Below are 20,645 nucleotides of genomic sequence, written 5' to 3' on the forward strand. Positions count from 1 at the left end.
ACAATTCGATAGGCTTCTCAGAGGAAGATGGTGGAGGGCCTTCCTAATTGCCCTCCTATTCACACCCTTTGCCCTAACTACTATTGGTGATAAAGGCTCACCATGCCTTTTTACTGAGTTCGGGTATGTGGGTGTGAATGCATCCTTCACTTGTTGTACTTTATATATATATATACACACACACGCGTGCACACACACACACACACACACACACATATATATATTCAAAAAAAGTGATACACTAGTCTTTGTACCGAACATCAAGTGTCGTGCTCACTCTCTCACTCAACTGCTCTTAACTCTCTGCACCTTCACTCTTAGCTCTGAAATCCTTACATCAAACTGGTCAAAGCACACATTGTACATGCTTCTTGAAGCCAGTGATAGGCGTCAGGCCGTGTGACAAGCGAGCAAGAGGCATAGGCGAGCAGGAGCTTCAAGAGCCAAACGGACAAGTTCATTGGCATCTCTCTTAACATCGATGAAACCTCAGACACATTCCTGTGTTATGAAAAATCAAAGCAACCATTACCATCGACAATTGCTTGCAATAGTCAATCCACCAACAACAGAACTCGCATTGACCAATCAAGAGTAGATACAACACTGTCACAACAAGGTGACAAGACTATACTAGTCACATCTAAGGAGAACCATGACACAATAGCAACAAAGCCTCAAAAGAAACACAAAAACCTTGAGGATATAAGCAATCCTAGCATTGACCAATCTTGCTCTAGGCCCGACCCCCAAACTATGCTAAAGCCTAGAGAAACTCCTAGAACCTTGCATGAGATAGCAAGCACCATACTGAGATGGAGCAATTGTTTCCTTCTGTTTCCTATTTTTTCTCCTTTTAAAGAGCATTTTTCCCTATTTTTTCTTATTTTTCCTTATTAATTATCAAAGGCAAAAACGTCGAGGTTGAAGAAAAATTTGGGTCAAGTCCATGGAAGATTATATCATTGCTGCTAAAATTACCCTAGCTAATCAAGCAATGATTGGCAAGTTAAAGCTAATAGGAGAAGCCCAAATTTGGTGGAAACAATGATGTAAAGACCAAGGAATATCTAAAAGCATCTGCTAGTTGGGATGTATTAAAGGATGTAGTGCGAGGCCGCTATCTCCCACCAGCATACCGCACGCAAAAGATGAATGAATTCTTTGGTCTAAAGCAGCTTGGAACGACACCGGATGCCTATTACTCGAAGTTTGTAACACTTCTCAAGTATGCACTGTCTATGGATATTGCAAGACAAGTATCCAGGTTTTGCCACGAATTGGACGATCCCCTGAACACACTGCTTGAAGCAATGCATCCATCTGACCTCCAAGACACATTAATAAGGGCAAGACTGATTGTACAGGAACTCCAGTCCAAACCAAGAAACAATAAGCCTTGGAATAATAAGTTCCAAAATAAAAATATAACTGCACACGGACACGATGGGTAGCAGTTGGCACGTCTCAAGTTGTAGGAGACACGTTGCAGGTGACCAGGTTGTAGGCGACCAAGCCCAGGCAACACACAACCGGGTTCGACGGGCAAACACGGTGACAGGCTACTAGACGTGACTGCTAGGACGCAAAGACCAGACGGGCCGACGGGCGGCAGATGTGGAATGGGCAATCAAAGCTTTTTTTTTTAATCTGAAATTTTTTTTTCAGTTTCCTCTCCCTTCTCTACCGGACGTTCGCGCATACAAGCATAAAATACAAATCTATGCACATCTGCTCTTGGAAAATTGGGGCTTTTCCTAGATTTGGGGACTTTAATGCAGAAGTGGACAATCTGGCTCAAAAATTGCAAAATCGGTGCACATTTGCCCGTAAAATTTTGGGGCTTTTTCACATTTTAGTGAGATTTGTGCACATCAGACCCGAGAAATTTGGGGCTTTTGCAGAATTACATCAATTTGTGCAAGAACTGCCTGGTATATGCACTTGGGTACTTGAATTGATGCAATTTGAACATATTATCTTCTGAAAATTTGGGGCTTTTTATCCAAATTGTCAAATTTGTGCTCGGGAAAGCCTTTGGAGCAGAAATTACAGTGAAATTTTGGGGATTTCACATATAACTAGTGGCTTGGTCTCTAAATGTGTCAGAAATTGCTTGAGGAGTGCAGCAAACAACATTTTTTAATTCTGAAAATCTATTTACAGATCTGAAATTTCTGCAATCTTGGGATTTTCATTGTTGGTTGGTACTCTTGTGTACTGTGGTCACTTATGTTAGATTTGGGCTTGCCTTTGGTGACTGGTTAGTCAATTTGGGATTGCAAATTATGGCTGGAAACAGTGACAGCAGTAATCTTTTGCACATTAAGAAGCTTGAGGGTGCACATAATTTTACAATTTGGCAAAAACAATGCTATAATGTCTTGGTGCAGAAGAAACATGTCAAACCCATCAAAACAAAGGGAATCAAACCAGAAGACATGGAACAAGACGGGTGGGATGACTTGGACAAGCTTGCTCGCTCTACCATTGAGCTCTCAGTGTCAGACAACTTGCTCTTCAACATTGAGAAGTTGAATTCAGCATATGCAATGTAGCAAAGGCTTGAAGAATTGTGTGCTCAGAAAAGTGCAGCCAACAAGGTTTATTGGCTGAAAAAACTGATGGATTTTTGCATGAAATAGGGTACAGCCATATCTGTACATTTAAATGAATTTAACTCAATTTTCAGTCAGCTAATTGCTTTGGATTTCCATATTAATGAAGAGTTCAAAGCTACTTTCTTGCTATGCACTTTGCCTAAAAGTTAGGATACTTTCAGGACAGCTTTGAGTAATTCGAATGCTCCGTTGTTATACTCTGATGTGGAGAGTTCTTTGCTGATGGAAGAACTCAATAGGCCAAATAACTCAGCAAGCAAGTCTTCAAATGCATTACACACTAGAGGTAGATTTCAGCATAAGAGTATTTCTAAAAACACAGCACGCAGCAAATCTCATGGAAAGAATGCGGAGTGCCATCATTGTGGCAAAAAAGGGCACTATAAAAGGGATTGCTTTCAATTGAAGAAAGAGAAGGGCAAAAACAAGAACAATGAAGCCAATAAGGCTGAAAATAAGGACACCCAACCTACCAAAAAGAGCAATTTAAAAATAGAAGAGGTTAATATAGCCACTCATAATAATGACAGTGATGGTGATGTACTCCTTGCTTCTTTTTTGGATACACATGCATTGATTGCAGATTCTGCGGATGATATGCACACTTGGATACTTGATTCACTTGCATCCTTTCATGTCACACCACACCATAAGTGATTCTCTAACTACAATGGTGGTATACGTGGTGTTGTTCACTTGGGGGATAACTATGCATGTGAAATTGCAGGCATTGGCAATGTGAAACTAGAATTTTAGTATGGCTCTGTGTTTGTTTTGCATAATGTGAGACATGTACCTCCGCTCAAGAAAAGCTTGATAAGCACAGGGCAACTAGATGATGAAGGCTATCACACCACCTTTGGGGATAGCAAATGGAAAATATATAAGGGCTCTCGTATTGTTGCCAAGGGGTCCAGAAGTGATACTTTGTATCCTTTGCATGTATCTAGTGTGCGTGACCATGTTGTCACCATAACTGAGCAGCCAAGTGTTTCTTTGTGGCTTAGCCGGTTGGGACACATGAGTCAATCTAGAATGAAAGTACTCTCTCGTTTGGGTTATTTACCATCTTTGAGATATGCTGATTTTGAACAATGTATTTCTTTGTGACATAGCCGGTTAGGACACATGAGTCAATCTAGAATGAAAGTGCTCTCTCGTTTAGGTTATTTACCATCTTTGAGGTATGCTGATTTTGAACAGTCAAGCTGTTAATGCAGATTTGCAGGCTGAACAATCAGCAAATTTTGACCACTAGGTCCGTAGGTCGACTAGAGTGCAAAAACAGCCAAATATATTTGTTCTTGGAGTAAACTATGTGGCTGATTATGTCATGTTAACATATTGTGGTGAACCGTCATACTTCCAGGAAGCAATGGACAGACAAGATAATAAGAAATGGCAAAAAGCAATGCTATCAGAAATGGAATCTCTCATGAAGATTGGCACTTGGGATTTGGTACATTTACCAAAAGGACAAAAAGTACTACTCTGCAAATGGGTTTACAAAATGAAAGTCACTTGTGGTTCTTTGCCCAAGTACAAGGCATGCTTGGTTGCTAAAGGGTACAAGCAAGAACATGGATTGGTTTTGATGAAATCTTTTCTCCTATAGTCAAAATGACTACTCTGCGAACCGTCTTGGGCTTGGTTGCATCTAAAGACATGGAACTCATACAGATGGATATAAAAACCACCTTCTTACATGGTGATCTGCATGAGGAAATCTAAATGCAGCAGCCTCACGGTTTTGTTGCAAAGGAAAAAGAGCACATGGTATGTAAACTCGACAGAAATCTGTATGGGCTGAAGCAGGCACCACGAGAATGTTAGAGAGGATCACAGTCAGGCAGGTACAGCCAGCCTGGTACAGTCCAGTCGGACTGCTGCAGTCGGACCTGCAGCAGTCGGACTGCCACGTGGCAGTCTGACTGCCTGCAGCCATTTTATTCCAGGCTGCGCCCCAGTTTTGAGCCCCGTTCTAGGTGATTTTTCGCCTATTTATTGCTGACGTTTTCAGCAGTCTGGCCACTATTCTCTGTCGCAGATTACAGACCGGTGCCGTGCAGATTTCTGTCTCTGTTCACAGATTTCAGACAGCAGACAATGCAGACTGCAGCAGACTTCGAGGTGGACAGCAGGTCGCATCGTCGAGGTGGAGACACGCAGTCCAGCGCACTGCGCCCATGTATATCTTTGTATTCAGCATTCTTTATACAGCAGATCTTCAGTGTACACTGTCTCTTTCTCTCCCTTCTCTCTCTGCGTTCTCTCTCTCTCAGTCCTACGCTTCCGCACCGCTGCACTCTGACATGGTATCAGAGCAGTGTTTGAGGGCTGACTGAGCACAGAATCAACCTGAAGAGGAGTTTCCATCGCGACACAAATTTGCGTTTTTTGCGTTTAAGGGCAGACAGGAGGGCTGCGCCTTGGAACAAGGCTGAAACGAGTGTGGGCGCACAGGAAAGGAGTACAGGTGGTGGATTTGCTGCTGTTTACTGCTGTTTTACGCGGAGAAAGTTTGAGTTTTCAACCTAAAAGTGCAGATTTTGCTTTTTCATCGCCTCCGGCGGGTGAAGGAGCTTCGGGACGCTAAAGAGCCTTAGCAGGCTGAGTTTACCCAGTCAGAGGGGGCTGCTTTTGCGTTTGAGAAGGCATTGCAGGTGAAGATGTCTACAGAGATGGACTTGGAGTTCCAGGCGATTATGGACCGGAAGGTGCCTGTCCTACCGGCTCTTCCTACAGATCAGAAGCTCGACGGCGACAACTACCGCATTTGGCGCGTTATGATGTTGGCCATTCTGGAGTCCTATGATTTGGCGGAGTTGGTACAGGAAGATATTGACCGGCCTTCGGTAAGAGATGAGTCCAAACTCTCTTCCGATGCTCGTGCGGAGTTGGCCAGGGCCCAGTCTCATTGGGACAAACTGAATGCCAGGATTCGATCCTTTCTCTTTCTATCATGCACTACAGCCGTGATCGCTCACATCGAGCACTTGACGGTGGCTCGTGAGATATGGCTGGAGCTTGATCAAATGTACAATCGGATGACCCTGATGAAGAGGGTTTCTTTGGAGGTACAGATGCGGACCTTGTCCGTCAACAAGTCTTCTTCGCTAAGGGAACACATTAACAAGCTAAGGCAGCTACAGATGCAGGTTCAGAATGCGGGGAAGCCAATTTCCTCCGAAGACATGGCGATTACACTCTTGTCCCAGTTGCCGCCACGATTCGGTACATTTTACTCCGCCCTTATTGCTTCGGGGCGAGAGTCTACTCTTCGGTGGGAAGAGTTGGTTCCTATGGTCTTGGACCAAGAGGAACAGTTAAAGGGACAGAATGCTTCCAAGACGGAGGCGTTGACAGGTCAAGCCTCTCAGAAGAAGGGGAAGGACCAAAAGAAGAAGAAGGGGGATAACAAGTCCAAGAAGGACAAGGAGAAGGACAAGGACAAAAACTCCACATGCCATATTTGTGGAAAGACTGGCCATTCGAAGAAGGATTGCCCTGACAAAGACTCGAAGGATACCAAGAAGAAGGAAACCAAGGATTCTGGAGCGGTGGCTGCACCCTCATCAGCTGCATTTCTACATTTAGTTGTCATTGAGGACGCTTCACCGAATGCTTCTGATGCTGCGATGGCGGCTTCCCAATCTCGAGAGTGGATTATTGATAGTGGTGCCTCACGGCACATGACTCCTTCATCAGATGGTGTTGCCCAGCTGCGACCATCGCGTGGGCAGGTTCTCATTGGAGACAGCTCTTCCGTTTCTATTGCAGGTCGGGGTAAGATGCAGCTTATTCCGGATGGACGAGGTGACACCCATACCTCAGAGGTTTTGCATGTACCAGGATTGGGGTACCATCTCCTTTCAGTTCATAAGATTTGCTCCCTTGGTCTTCTGATGGAGTTTGATAGTTCTACAGTGCGAGTCCTTGATCGTGAATCGAGGAAGGTTCTATCATCTGGATATGAGGAGAACGGCATTTACAAACTGAAGTCTTCCACTGCCCTCTCTACTCTTCTTCTTACCTCACAGTCACAGTCTGAATTATGGCATGCTAGGTTTGGTCACCTGAACTATGACTATCTTCGGAAGGCGTCACGGGGACAGCTTGTTCGAGGGTTGCCGGATATAGTGGTGAGCCAGCAGCCATGTGTCTCCTGCATAAGGGGGAAGCAGCATAGGGATGCCATTCCCCACACCGCTTCGCGGCGGTCTACTTCACCGATGGAGTTAGTATCTACGGATCTATGTGGCCCTATGAGGAATGAGTCCCTGCGTGGGAGCTCGTACTTAATGTTGATCGTGGATGACTATAGCAGGATGACATGGGCCTACTTTTTGGCACTAAAGTCAGAAGCTTTCTCGCACTTCAAGGATTGGCTTCTCTTTGAGGAGAACCGATCAGGCCGGAAGTTGAAGACCTTGCGATCCGACAAGGGAGGTGAATTTGTGTCTAATGAATTTGCTCAGTTTTGTGCAGATAGAGGAATTCACCAGGAGTTTGCCAATACCAATACTCCTCAAGAAAATGGTATTCTAGAACGGAAGAACCGCAGTGTGATCGAGATGGCGCGCACCATGATGGAGCACCGACAGACCCCTCAGGTTCTGTGGGCCGAGGCTGTGGCTACTGCAGTCCACATCCTTAATCGATCCCCTACTTCGGCCGTGGAAGGGATGACTCCATTTGAGGCTTATTTTGGGACGAAGCCAGATGTTTCTTACTTTCGGGTCTTTGGGTGTGATGCCTATGTTCACATTCCCAAAGCTCACCGTGACAAATTTGAAGCGGCTTCCCGAAAACAGGTATTTGTTGGCTACAGCTCCCAGTCCCAAGGCTACCGACTGTATGATCCCGTCAAGCGGGATGTATATACTAGCCGTGATGTGCGGTTTGTGGAGGTTCCGGCTTCTTCAACGGGTGAGGAGCATCCCGTTCTTGGAGATCCAGGGGAGAGTTTGGCTCCTTCTACAGTTCCACTGGAGCCTGTGCCGTTTGATTATGATTCTGTTTCTGACACAGAGTCTACTGTTCCACCGGATCCTTCTGAGGAGTTACCACCGGTGGACATTCCAGAGTCTTCTACTGATGGAGAACGACGAGGGGAGGTTCGGCCTCCTCCTCGCTGGGCCCGTGACACACTCCGTGATTCAGGGATCGAGGGGGTTCCTGAGGAGTGGGGACCGCAGGATGGTCCGCGGCGGTCACGGAGGCACCAGGCTCATTCTTCGGAGCTTGTTTGCTCCAATTATTGTTTGATGTCCTGTGTTATGCAGGATCGAGAGCCCACCTCCGTGAAGGAGGCTTTACAGTCCGCCCCATGGAAGAAAGCTATGGAAGCTGAGTTGGAGGCTATTGAGAGGAATGGCACTTGGTCACTTGTGCCACGCCCCCCGAAGAAGAAGGTGATTGGAGTCAAGTGGGTCTTCAAGACCAAATATCTCAGTGATGGTACTTTGGATAAGCACAAGGCTCGCCTTGTTGCTAAGGGTTTTGCCCAGCGCCCAGGGATTGACTGTCATGACACCTTTGCCCCTACAGCTCGTATGGCAACCATTAGAGCTGTTCTTGCTTTGGCTGGCCATAGGAGATGGCCTGTTTATCAGCTAGATGTGAAGTCGGCCTTTCTGAATGGTGATTTGAAGGAGGAGATCTACGTTGAGCAGCCTCCTGGCTTTGGTTCTTCAGATGGGAAAGTCTACAGGTTGAAGAAAGCCCTGTATGGTCTCAAGCAGGCCCCGCGAGCTTGGAACGAGAAGATTGATTCGTTTCTCCAGACTCAGTTGGGATATCGGCGGTCCAAGGCCGATCCGTAGCTGTATGTTCACACTTCCGGGGAAGGTTGTGTGCTGTTTGTATTATATGTTGATGATTTGATTGTCACAGGTGATGATGCACAGCAGGTCCAGGAGACAAAGTCAGCTTTACATCGGACGTTCGAGATGACGGATTTGGGGCTACTCCATTTCTTTTTAGGCCATGAGATTTATCAGTCTCAGAGGGGGATCTTTCTCTCCCAACAGAGATATGTACAGGAGCTCTTGGTGTCTTTTGAGATGGAAGATTGTCGGGCCCTCTCTACTCCTATGGATCCGAACTGGAAGGCCACTTCCCACTCAGCTTCTCCTTTGGCGGATGCTTCCCGCTATCGACAGTTGATAGGGTCTTTGATTTGGCTTCTCAACACGAGGGTTGATCTATGTTTTGCTGTTGGGCTCTTGGCAGGGTTCATGAGTGAACCTAAGACGGTGCATTGGCAGGCTGCTCAGAGGATACTTCGGTATCTGAGGGGGACGTCTGATTTGGGGATTCATTACCCCGCAGGGACAGATGGGTCAGATCTTGTACTTGCAGGTTGGAGCGACTCGGATTGGGCCGATGACGTGGACCACAGGCGGTCTACAACAGGTTACTGCTTTACTTTGGGTGGAGGTGTTATTTCTTGGAGTAGCAAGAAGCAGCCCACGGTAGCCCTTTCGTCTACTGAGGCGGAGTATCGGGCCGCATCTTCCACCACATGCGAGGTTGTGTGGCTTCGGAGACTGTTGGAGGAGCTTGGGTGCCCCCAGACTCGTCCTACATTGCTGCGATGTGACAATGAGAGTTGCATTGCCTTGGCGAGGAATCCTGTTTTTCATGCCCGGACGAAGCACATTGAGATCCAGTACCACTTCATCCGAGAAAAGCTTTTGGATGAGACCATCACTGTGGAGTATTGCAAGACGGAGGACAATCTTGCGGATTTGTTTACGAAGGCGCTTCCTCAGGCTCTACTTCGGCAACATTCCAGATCCCTCAGGCTTCTGCCCTGCCCAGGCTCTGAGAGGGGGTGTTAGAGAGGATCACAGCCAGGCAGGTACAGCCAGCCTGGTGCAGTCCAGTCGGACTGCTGCAGTCGGACCTGCAGCAGTCGGACTGCCACGTGGCAGTCCGACTGCCTGCAGCCATTTTATTCCAGGCTGCGCCCCAGTTTTGAGCCCCGTTCTAGGTGATTTTTCGCCTATTTATTGCTGACGTTTTCAGCAGTCTGGCCACTATTCTCTGTCGCAGATTACAGACCGGTGCCGTGCAGATTTCTGTCTCTGTTCACAGATTTCAGACAGCAGACAGTGCAGACTGCAGCAGACTTCGAGGTGGACAGCAGGTCGCATCGTCGAGGTGGAGACACGCAGTCCAGCGCACTGCGCCCATGTATATCTTTGTATTCAGCATTCTTTATACAGCAGATCTTCAGTGTACACTGTCTCTTTCTCTCCCTTCTCTCTCTGCGTTCTCTCTCTCTCAGTCCTACGCTTCCGCACCGCTGCACTCTGACAGAGAATGGTATCACAAATTTAATACATTCATGCAATCTCAAGGATTTCACCGTTCTCAAGTTAATCACTGCTTATATATCAAGAAGGCAACATGTCATAAGGACATGTATTTTTGAAATCTCACTTAACATGTGGATTAATTTTTAATCACATGATTAAGTAAATGTTGCACATGTGAGGTGCAACTAGGATTAAAGTAATTTTATGAGCCTGAGACCTGAGGAAATCACACAATGTCAAAGGCAAAAGTTGCTACAAGTTATGTTGCACAGGTACTTGGTGGTATTTGGTGCCAGTTGTTGACCTAGGTCATTCATTTGGCCATAAGTGTCAGTTGGTGACACTAGAGAAGTGGCGTTTAATGGTACCTAACGTCAATCTGATGGTCAAAGATGGCACAGAGCCACTCAGGAATGTAAGATGCCTAGCCAATTTAATTATTGGCCAGTAAGATTATTTTTTAGAGCACCGAAATAATTATTAGATTAATTTCACATCAATGTGTCAACTGTAGTAGCAGTTTCTATAAGCTGAGACATGTTGAAAACAGTGGACTTAATGCAAAATCCCGAATACCCTTTGGCAAACCACAAATATACTTCTCCACCTGCTCGTGGAGAGGTACTGTGCGATAAGAAGTAACTGGCAACAATGCATCCCAAAACTTCTTATTGTACTAATCCAAGTTCTTGTAGTCTTTGGGATTCAACTAATTCCAAGCTGTCATAATGTCTACTTCAAAGGTACTTATCAACCAATTTGAAGCAAACATTTACTTGAATTGGACCCAAGTGGTAGGTGACTTCCCTTGACTAAGAAGTGTAGTCCACCACTGCAATGCATTTCTCTTCAAAAATGTTGTTGTCTTGCGTATCTTAGATGCCTCTATGAAGTTGCCTCTAGATTAGGCTGCATCAAACTATTAAATAAAAACAAGTGCTTTCAACCTAACTTGTGCACCACTGAAAGGCTTAAACTTCACACTTTTGCCACCTTTATTATAGTCCTTTGGCGTTAAGTTATCATAAATGGACTACTGCAAAAAGGGTGCATTGGCTGTATTTGCATAAAAACCAACACTATCTGTCATGAGGACATGTATTTTTAAAACCTCACTTCACATGTGGATTAATTTGTAATCACATGATTAAGTAAATGTTGCACATGTGAGATGCAACTGGGGTTAAAGTAAATTTACCAACCTGGGACCCAAGGAAATCACGGGATGTCAAAGGCAAAAGTTCCTATAAGTTATGGCGCACAAGTACTTGGTGGTATCTAGTGTCAGTTGTTGGCCTAGATCATTCATTTGGCCATAAGTGTCAATTGGTGATACTAGAGAAGTGGCGTTTAATGGTACCTAACGTCAATCTGATGGTCAATGATGGCACAGAGCCACTCGGGAATGAAAGATGTCTAGCCAATTTAATTATTGGCTAGTTTGATTATTTTTTAGAGCATCGAAATAATTATTAGATTAATTTTCAATATTTAAAGACTAAAAATTAATATTTAATTATGGCTAATGCTGGAAAAACCATTTGGGAAGGCTGCCACTTGTCAAAAATACCCATACAAGACTGAAAAACGTCTTTAGAGACTGGAGAGAGGCATTTTTTGTGCATTCAGTCTACAAGAGAGAGGGAGGAGATGTTACTGGTCTGATTTGCAGCCATTGGAGGACCTTCTGAGGCAGCCAGGGGCAGGAGAAGACCGATCAATAGCAGGTGAGAGCATCTACACGCTGTTGAGATAGGGCAGCAATAGTAAATGACTGATTTTCTTCGGTTCTTTGCATCTACAAGCTATTGTGGCAGGGTAGCAGCTACATTTGACTAATTTTCAATCATTCTTCGAGACAAAACTTTGAATTTTCTCTCTCTACAGCTTTCTCTCTCAACTCCCAACCATTTCACAACCTTGCTTTGAAGATCTCAGCATTTGGACCCTTGGAGGCTAAGAAATTGCAAATTTCTCTACTATAAACCCTAATTTGCAGCAAAATTTAGGGTTTAGCAGCAGCCTTGAGAAGCGTGCCACAAATTGGAAGCTCCAAGACTTAGATTCAACAGGGCTAAAGGTGAATTTCAGCTAAATTCAAGTGGAGGACTAGCCAACCATTGAATTTGGGGCATTTCCATCGTCTATGAAGTGGGTGAAGGCCAATTAAGTGCCCGAATCAAGGGGCAAAATAGATTGAAGACTTGCTGGTCACTTTGGACAGCAAGGGGAGTTTGGATTGTGAAGGGGATCGGGAGAATTCCATTGTAAATCAACTTCTTCTTCAATAAATCTAAAGAAATACCGAAAGGGGTGCCAATTTTGAAGCCAATCGGGTGTGCATCATCCAAGATCAGTAGATAAATTTGTATTTTCAGATTTGCATTAATTGTTTTCTGCTGTAATTAAGTTGTAATCAGGGATTTACCACCCATCCACTAAAGGAAGGCTGGTTACACAGTAGATGGCAACCTTATTATCTTGGTTTTGTATGTGGATGACATGCCAATTGCAATGAAGGATATTAATGCCTTGGACTCCTTGAAGCAAAGTCTACACAATAGCTTTGATATGAAAGATCTTGGTGAGGCAAATCACATCCTTGGCATGTGTATACTCAGAGACAAACCAAAGGGTCTTCTTTATCTGTCACACCAAGAGTATATTACGAAAGTTCTGCAGCATTTCAATATGGAGGCGGGAAAAGCTATTAGTGTACCATTGCCTCCATACGTGAAACTTAGTGCAGATAACAGCCCTACATCAAATGATGGAAAGGCTGAAATGGCCAAGATACCCTATGCTTCAATTGTTGGTAGCTTGATGTATGCTATGGCTACACGTCCTAACATTGTATTTGCAGTGGAAGTGGTTAGCATATGCATGGCATATCCTGGCAAAAAGCATTGGGAAGCAGTGAAGGGTATCATGAGATACCTTAAGGACACGAAGGATTTGTGTATCTGCTTTGGTAAGCAAAAGTCATATGTTGTCGATTTCACGGATGCAGACTATGATGGCCATCTTGACTACAGGAAGTCTACTTCAGGATATGTGTTCATGTTCACAAGAGGAGCAATCTCTTGGATATCTAGGCTGCAAAAGTGTGTTGCATTGTCTACTACAAAGGCAGAATATGTGGCTGCCACAAAGGCATGCAAAGAGGCTTTATGGCTTTCACATCTAGTGAGAGAGCTTGGGATTACAAAGGTTCCTATCCTCCACTATGACAGTCGGAGTGCTATCATGCTAGTATGCAATCCTGTCTTTCACACAAAGACAAAGCACATACAGGTGAAGTATCACTTTATCAGGGATGTACTTGACAACAAAGGCATTGAGCTTGTCAAGGTACATACAGATGATAATCCTGCAGACCTTCTTACAAAGGGTCTTCCAGCCGAGCGGTTTGCTCATTGCCACCAGATGATGGGGGTTGGAGAGCATATGTGTATTTTTGCTTTGTACATACATAGACTTAGCTGATTCTTTCCTCTACCTTTAGACACGTTGCCTTTAGGTGGGAGGTTGTTGGGAATAAAGGCTCACCGTGCCTTTTTACCAAGTTTGGGTGTGGGTATGAATGCACCCTTCACTTGTTGTACTTTATATATATATTCAAAACCTAAAGTGGTACACTAGTCTTTGTACCGAACATCAAGTGTCCTGCTCACTCTCTCACTCTACTACTCTCAACTCTCTGCACCTTCACTCTCAACTCCAAAATCCTTACATCAACTACTTGAGGGGCAAGCAGCATCGGTAGCCACATCCCCAGATTGCCACACGATGAGCTTCTTCACCACTTGAGTTGGTTCACACCGACTTTTGCAGCCCTATGGGCATGGCCTCCCTTGGGAAGACCAAGTATCTAATGTTGATTGTTGATGACTTCAGTCATTATATGTGGCCTTAATTTTTGGAGTAAAAGAGCAACGCGTACTCTCGCTTCTGTGAGTTGAAGGTGTTTGTGGAGACACAAACAAATTCCAAGGTTCAAGGCGTACGAGCAGATCACAGCAGCGAGTTTGCTTCTAACCTCTTTTCTAAGTTCTAGAAGGATCACGAGATTCGAGTGGAGTACTCCCATCTGAACACAACATGTGAGAATAGTATGGTAGAGTAGCCAAATCGAATCATGCTCGACATGGCCCAATCCATGTTGGAGCATAGGGGCCTCCCACATTTCCTTCGAGATGAGGCTGTGGCTACAACAGTTCACCCGCAACCGCTCTCCGACTTTTGCTTTGGCGGACATGACCCCCTATGAGGCTTTCTTTAGCCTTCTGTGTCCCATTTTTGCATCTTCCGGTGTGCGAGGCATGTGTCCATGTGGACAAGAAGAAAGAGGCAAACAAAGCTTGACTCGAAGTCGCGGAAGCTTCTCTGCATGCGATATAGCACAACCACGAAGGGCTATTGGCTCTACGACCCATCCACATGGAAGATTGAGGTGAGCCAGGATGTGATCTTCAATGCAGTTATGGTCTCTGACGATCCGGTTAATGGTTCTTGTGCAGGTGACCTCTCGTCCTCGCCTGACCCTCTCCCATCCTCGGTTCCTCTTCTTCCTTCTAGGTTCCCTATTAGCACCCCTCCCTCGTCATCAGCTCCTCCCCCTCCTCCTCCTCCTCCTCCTCCTCCTCCATCTGCCCCTACTTCCCTTCCACCCTTGACGGTTGCTCCTTCTTCACCGAGTATTTCTCTCTCTTTAGGCTCCTCTCCGAAGTCTTCTAGGGGTCCTTCATCATTGGGAGGGGAGCCTTCCTCAAATCAAGAGGATGTCCCTTCACTTCAGGAGGGGGAGTCCCTTTCTTCGACAGATGCATTATAGGTACCAGAGACTTCTTTGTCTCCATCGCAACACGATAAGCCTCTCCACATTTCTTCATGGTATCGATGGCTTATGCAAGATTTTGGTATTTCTCACTTTCCTACTACCCCTTTAGGTTCACACAGATCAACTCGCTTACAGGCTTAGCGGGATAGTTCACTCTGTGTGAGCTATGCTCTTATGCCACAGATTCTTCAGGATAGAGAGCCTACTACAATTGATGAGGCTCTTGCAAAGATGTTTGGAGGCAAGCTATGCATGTTGAACTCAATTCTATCGAGAGCAATCAAACTTGGAAGTTGGTTCTGCGTCCTCAAAAGCGGAAGGTGATTGGTGTGAAGTGGGTCTTTAAGACCAAATATCTTGTTGATGGTTCCTTGGACAAGCACAAAGCTAGGCTTGTTGCCAAGGGTTTTGCACTGCGTGTAGGATTGGACTATTTTGAGATTTTCGCACCTACGGTTCGATATCTTGGCTATTGCTGCCCATAATCATTGGCCTATTTACCTGATGGACATCAAGTCCGCTTTCTTGAATGGCATCCTGGAGGAGGAGATTTATGTTTCCCAGCCTCCCAAGTTTTCTTGTATAGGGGAAAGAGGATCATGTCTACAAGTTGCGAAAGGCCTGAAGCAAACTCCCAAGGCTTGGTACCAAAGGATTGACCGATTCTTCTTACAAAGTGGATTCGATCGATCGATACATGACCCCAACCTTTACTACAAGGTTGAGGATGATAGATGTGTTCTGATTATTTTGTATATGGATGATCTTATCATCAAAGGGAGCTCTACACAGGAGGTTGATCGGACTTGGGAGATTTTGGGACACAAGTTTGACATGATGGATCTTGCACTTCTTCCTCGGATTGAAGATCTATCAAATGGCACAGGGCATTTTTATTTCCCAACACAAGCATATCTCCGAGCTTCTTTCAGAGTTTGATTTGGCCGAGTGTCGGCCTCTTTCTCGCTCCATGGACCCTGAGTCCAAGCTTGTGGTAGCAAGAGATCCCCTTCCTGATGCTACCCGTTATAGGTGCCTTGCTGGCTCCTTGATTTGGCTTATTTATACTCGGCCGGACATCTCTTTTATGGTGGCTTTGCTGTCTTCTTTTATGAAGACTCCGACCCAGGATCACTAGAGAGCGACTTTGCGTGTTCAATAATATTTATAGGGGACTCGGTCCTACAGGATCATATATGGAGAGGGGGTTACTCTTTCCGAATGGAGTGACTCTAATTGGGCAGGTGATGTGGATTCGAGACAGTCCACTACAGGTTATGCTTTCTCCCTTGGATTGAGAGTTCTCTCTTAGAGCAATAAGAAGCAGCCTATTGTGACTCTTTCTTCTATAGAGGCCGAGTATCGTGCCCTTTGTTCTACCGCCATGGAGGCAGTTTGGCTCTATCGTATGATGGGGGAGATTGGTTTTCCTCAAACAAGATCTACGGAGTTGTGCGCCGACAACCAGAGTGCCCTTGCTCTAGCGAAGAACCCCGTGTTTCATGCTTGCACGAAGCATGTTGAGGTTCAGTATCATTATGTTTGGGAGTGGATCGGGATTTCGAGTTAGCAGTGGCCTACTGTCCCACGGAGGACAATCCTACAAATCTCTTCACGAAGCCTTTGCCTCAGGCTTCTATGCTTTATCACATGAGGTTATTGGATCTTCAAACACTCCCAGGATCTGAGAGGGGGTGTTAGCTTGCTTGCTTTAGCCATGTTAGTCTATCATCTCCTGGGGTTGTGAGCTCCAGTCAGAGTCTGACAAAGACATGGGAGCTCTAGCAGTTTAGTGTGCATTTCTCCCATTTTAGGGACATTTCTTGTGCATTTCCCTGGTCTGTTAGGAGGTTTCCACCTCTGATCAATGTCAGCCTGCTCCACGACAGCTGGTTATTTTTGTCTTTATTTTCCCCTTTTTTTCAGCAGTCGGACTGCATTAAATGCAGTCATTTTTGGGCACTTATTGCACGGCCAGATTTGGAGGGTGTTGGATATTTATAGCCATCTCATTGATCACTCTTTCACTTCTGCAGGTTATTTTCAGCACACTCCTCTCCGACACTCTCCGTCATTGGTGCTGCCTTCATCATCTCAGCCTGATCCAGTGCCTCACTGATGCTCCAGGCTGCGTGCAGGGACTGATCAGTCCTCAGCATTGTATTCAGCATTCTTCTTCAGTCGGTGCAGAATTTCTCCCTTCATCTTCTCTCTCTCTCTCTCTCTCTCTCTCTCTCTCTCTCTCTCTCTCTCTCTCTCTCTCTCTCGTGTTTCTTCTTCCCTCACGTACTCTCACAGATGTAGCATGTAGTCATCCATATGTTTCTCCTATACATTGTATACAATCTCCTGTTTTCACTCCATCTGAATTGTATAAGCTAGCTGTGGTGAATGATGCAGGACCCCATCCTAGATGTCAAAGGACATAACATGCAGCCAACCAAGAAAATGTCTGTTCCCTATGCGTATTTCATTCATTATTTGGGATTCTTATATCGTATTTTGCCATATCTATGTTACTCTGTATAAAAAATAAAAATACAGCTATCGTTCTTCTTTTTGGTTCTCTTCCCCCTGCCCCCACATGCACACATTCAAAATGGTATCAAACAAATCTGTGTGTCATGATGGAGAGAGTTTGTGTACCTTTAAGCAATAGGTGCAAACATGCTTGCCAATTTCAATTAAGGGTTGCAAATTATGCAACTCTAATTTTGAGCACCATTTAATTATTTAGATCCATCAAACTACATATTATAAAGGAATGTCCTTTTTAAAAGCATAAAAGTGCACCTGAGCTTCCTTATGTAGCAATACTTGGTTGTTTCCTGCAAAATTAATCTTCAAGTTTAGGGTAAATAAGCATAGATTCCAAGAAATAACAGGAAAATGAAATTCAACTTAACACACTTATTACAAGTGCTATGTCACAAAAACTACCAAGATGAGAAGGATGGAATTCAAATAATTTTCTTCAACTTTGCAATGAGTGAGCAAGGACAATAGACCGCATACAAATCATGATCATGACTCTGAATATAAACGCATACAATTTTAATCATTTCCTATCAAAAATTTAAACCATTCAGTAGAATGGAAGCCATCATCCAAAAATGGAAGCCACATCCATGAAATTTTTTGTTCAAAAATTGAAGTCTGCACAAGACATAGCCAACTACAATTGAAGTTTGTGCAAAGCATGGCTGGTTGGCTTTACTAATTACTCCTGCAAAGGACTTGGCACCCCATGTTTGCCCCAACAATGAAATCAAATCAGCTCTCTACCATTGAGCTTGTCTTAAATTCAAATTAGAATCTTGGTGCATCAAGTTTGGCCACTCCATGCTACTATGACATGACATATCTCCTCCCAATCTTGGCAGTCTTCGTGACAATCATCACAATCTCGTTAGTCTTGACTCTTCAAGACGATCCTACCGGCCTTTGAAGTCCTCCCAGAGCCAACAATCCCTGTCATTGTGGTCCAACATCTTGATCCTTCACATCTGCAAAGAAAGGACCGTGTTTGATGAAGAGGTATGCACTGCTTTCCATGCCCCTTCCCAAAGGACATCTCAGTTTGTAAATTCCAGAGCCTTCCTAAAGCTGCAACTGCCTTTCATGAGGTCTCTACACGCAAGCAACCTGATTTGGAGTGCTTCCACTGCCCAGACATCATCATCAACACCTCGTCCTGCTGTGCAAGACCTCTCTCCATCATCGCAACCTGTACCTAATCACCCTTCAGCTGTGTTTTCACACCAGTGTTTCTGCCCAGCTATTCAAGCTCACTCAGCACACCATCTGCAGAAAACCACGTATTTTTGCTGATTACCGGCTGCCCAGCATCTCCCTCAACAGTCACCTACATCAGCATCATGTGTGTTTTGCATCTGCCATCCTATTTCATTTAGAGCTGCGTTGTCTTCCTACAGGCTGCCCCACTGATTGTCTACATCCAGGAGCACTCTCAGACTGCTGGTCACTCTCAAACTGCTGGTCATCTCTTCACTATAGTGAAGAGATGACCACAGTGAAGTCTGTGTTTTTGCTGATTGAGAGCTGTGTACACTGCTGCTACATCATATAACCATCAGAAATTATTGGACTGCTGCTACGGCATTCGGGATCCATTCGAGTACAAACACAATCCAACACCTTCTTCAGACACCTCTGCCCTGATCCTAGAGACAGGAGGTTCAAAGCCCCCTGATTGTATTATCTCAAATCTCATTCATAGATTATCATTCATCATTCTACAGATCATGTTCTCTGTATTGTTGTGCTTTGTGTTTTCTGTGTTTACCAGACCATTTTTTATATGGTATTAGAAAAGGAGTGCTCTCACAGCTAAAGATCCTCAGTCTCCATAGAGAACAAAGCTTGGGATTACAGAGTGGGCAAGAACACCTTTTGTATGTCTTCTGCATCTTCACCAAAGCAATCTCCCTAAGAGCCTATGACATCGGCTCCAAGGATTGCTATTCTCAATCCACTCCCAAGATCAAAATGGTGCCATTTCCTCGAAAGTAAGATCTTCTACCAAGCAAAATGTATCTTCTCACAGAAAAGGAGCTTAGCTTGAGGCAAAGATTATAGAGGTCGAACAGAGTGAGCCCCTACCTGATCCACCTCAAACATCACCTTTGGCATATTGTTCCCAAGTCTACAACCCGGAGGATCTTACACATTAGTCAAAGATCTATGTTGTTACCGATCACAAGCCCCCAACTGAAAGAGGAGACACAAAATTGGAAAACATGAGCTATTCCATGTCAATCGATCCATTAAATGTGGTGCAAGGTATGTATGGTACAACTTTTTTAAGGTCTTCTTTCGTTCCTCCTTCTGACATGCAAGTAATGGGTGTGAGTTATCATGAAGACCCAAACCCATACCAATTTGTGAATGCAAGTAAAGGTCGATGAGCTAAAACACGCTCACAACTGATTAGCATTTTTAAACAGCCCCAACACATGCTTAATTAATGAAAAGCGCAAATTTGGTGTGCGTCCCCCAAAACCCTAAATTTTTGGGCACCCTTCAACATCTCTAAGTAGACAAGCTGCCCACCATTCAACCTTATCCTTTTGTGTAGGTTTCCCACGCTACCATGCAGATTTCAACCATCAACCACCTACTATCTGTTGTCCAGCCATCACCAACTACGGCCCATAATTATCTAGCCCTAGGCAGCCTATTTTCAGCCATCAACTAGCTGTTTAGAGGTCTCCATCTGCTCTGTCATCATAGCACCGATCGGCTTGCATTTTCAGCATCTAGTGCTAGGTGACAAGCTGTTGCTATCTCTCCCACCGGACGACTGGTGCAATACCTATGTTTTTGCTGTCTAGCAAGCCGTCTACATCAGCAAACACCTCTCCTATTGTCGCCTAACAATTCTCTACCTTAGGTGATCAGTTTTCATCCTTCCTCTTGTGCTACACTACTGCATTTACTAGATTTCTGTCTCTGACTGCTATGTTTCGGTGACCAGCTTGTTGTCCTTCATTATTCAGCACTCTCTCATCTCCAACTGGTGGCTACTACACTTGGGATCTGTCTTCGGTGGGCATGTAGACATCACTCTCCAACATTGCATTGCTCTGCCCTTGGACATTCTACACACTCTTACATTCATTTAGAGAATTCTCTCTCCTACAAGCTGTCCTGCCTGCGTTTTTAGTCTTTCTCTCACCTACTGCCTGCGTTATTAGTCTTTCTCTCTCCTCACTGTTGTTTGCATCAAATCCAGCTTCTCACTGCTGCATTTGCTGGTGTTCGACATCCGGAGACTGGCTTGCTGTGATTCGGGATCCGTTCAGAGTACGATACACTCTCCAGCTCATTACCCCTGCC

General features: G+C 44.8%; 1 protein-coding gene across 2 annotated transcripts in view; it reads right to left on the reverse strand.

The window, feature by feature from the left end:
- Positions 1–20,645, reverse strand: part of LOC148027178 (uncharacterized) — an 86,073-nt gene that overhangs the window by 35,827 nt on the left and 29,601 nt on the right. For both annotated transcript variants that reach the window (XM_087691727.1, XM_087691726.1), the window contains exon 3: positions 17,580–17,614. In XM_087691727.1, the coding sequence (XP_087547853.1) occupies positions 17,580–17,614 (35 nt within the window). The remainder of the gene's footprint in view (positions 1–17,579; positions 17,615–20,645) is intronic.

Source organism: Lygodium microphyllum, chromosome 13 (genome assembly GCF_053477565.2).
Source record: "Lygodium microphyllum isolate KBCC chromosome 13, Lygodium_microphyllum_v1.1.10, whole genome shotgun sequence".
NCBI lineage: Eukaryota > Viridiplantae > Streptophyta > Polypodiopsida > Schizaeales > Lygodiaceae > Lygodium > Lygodium microphyllum.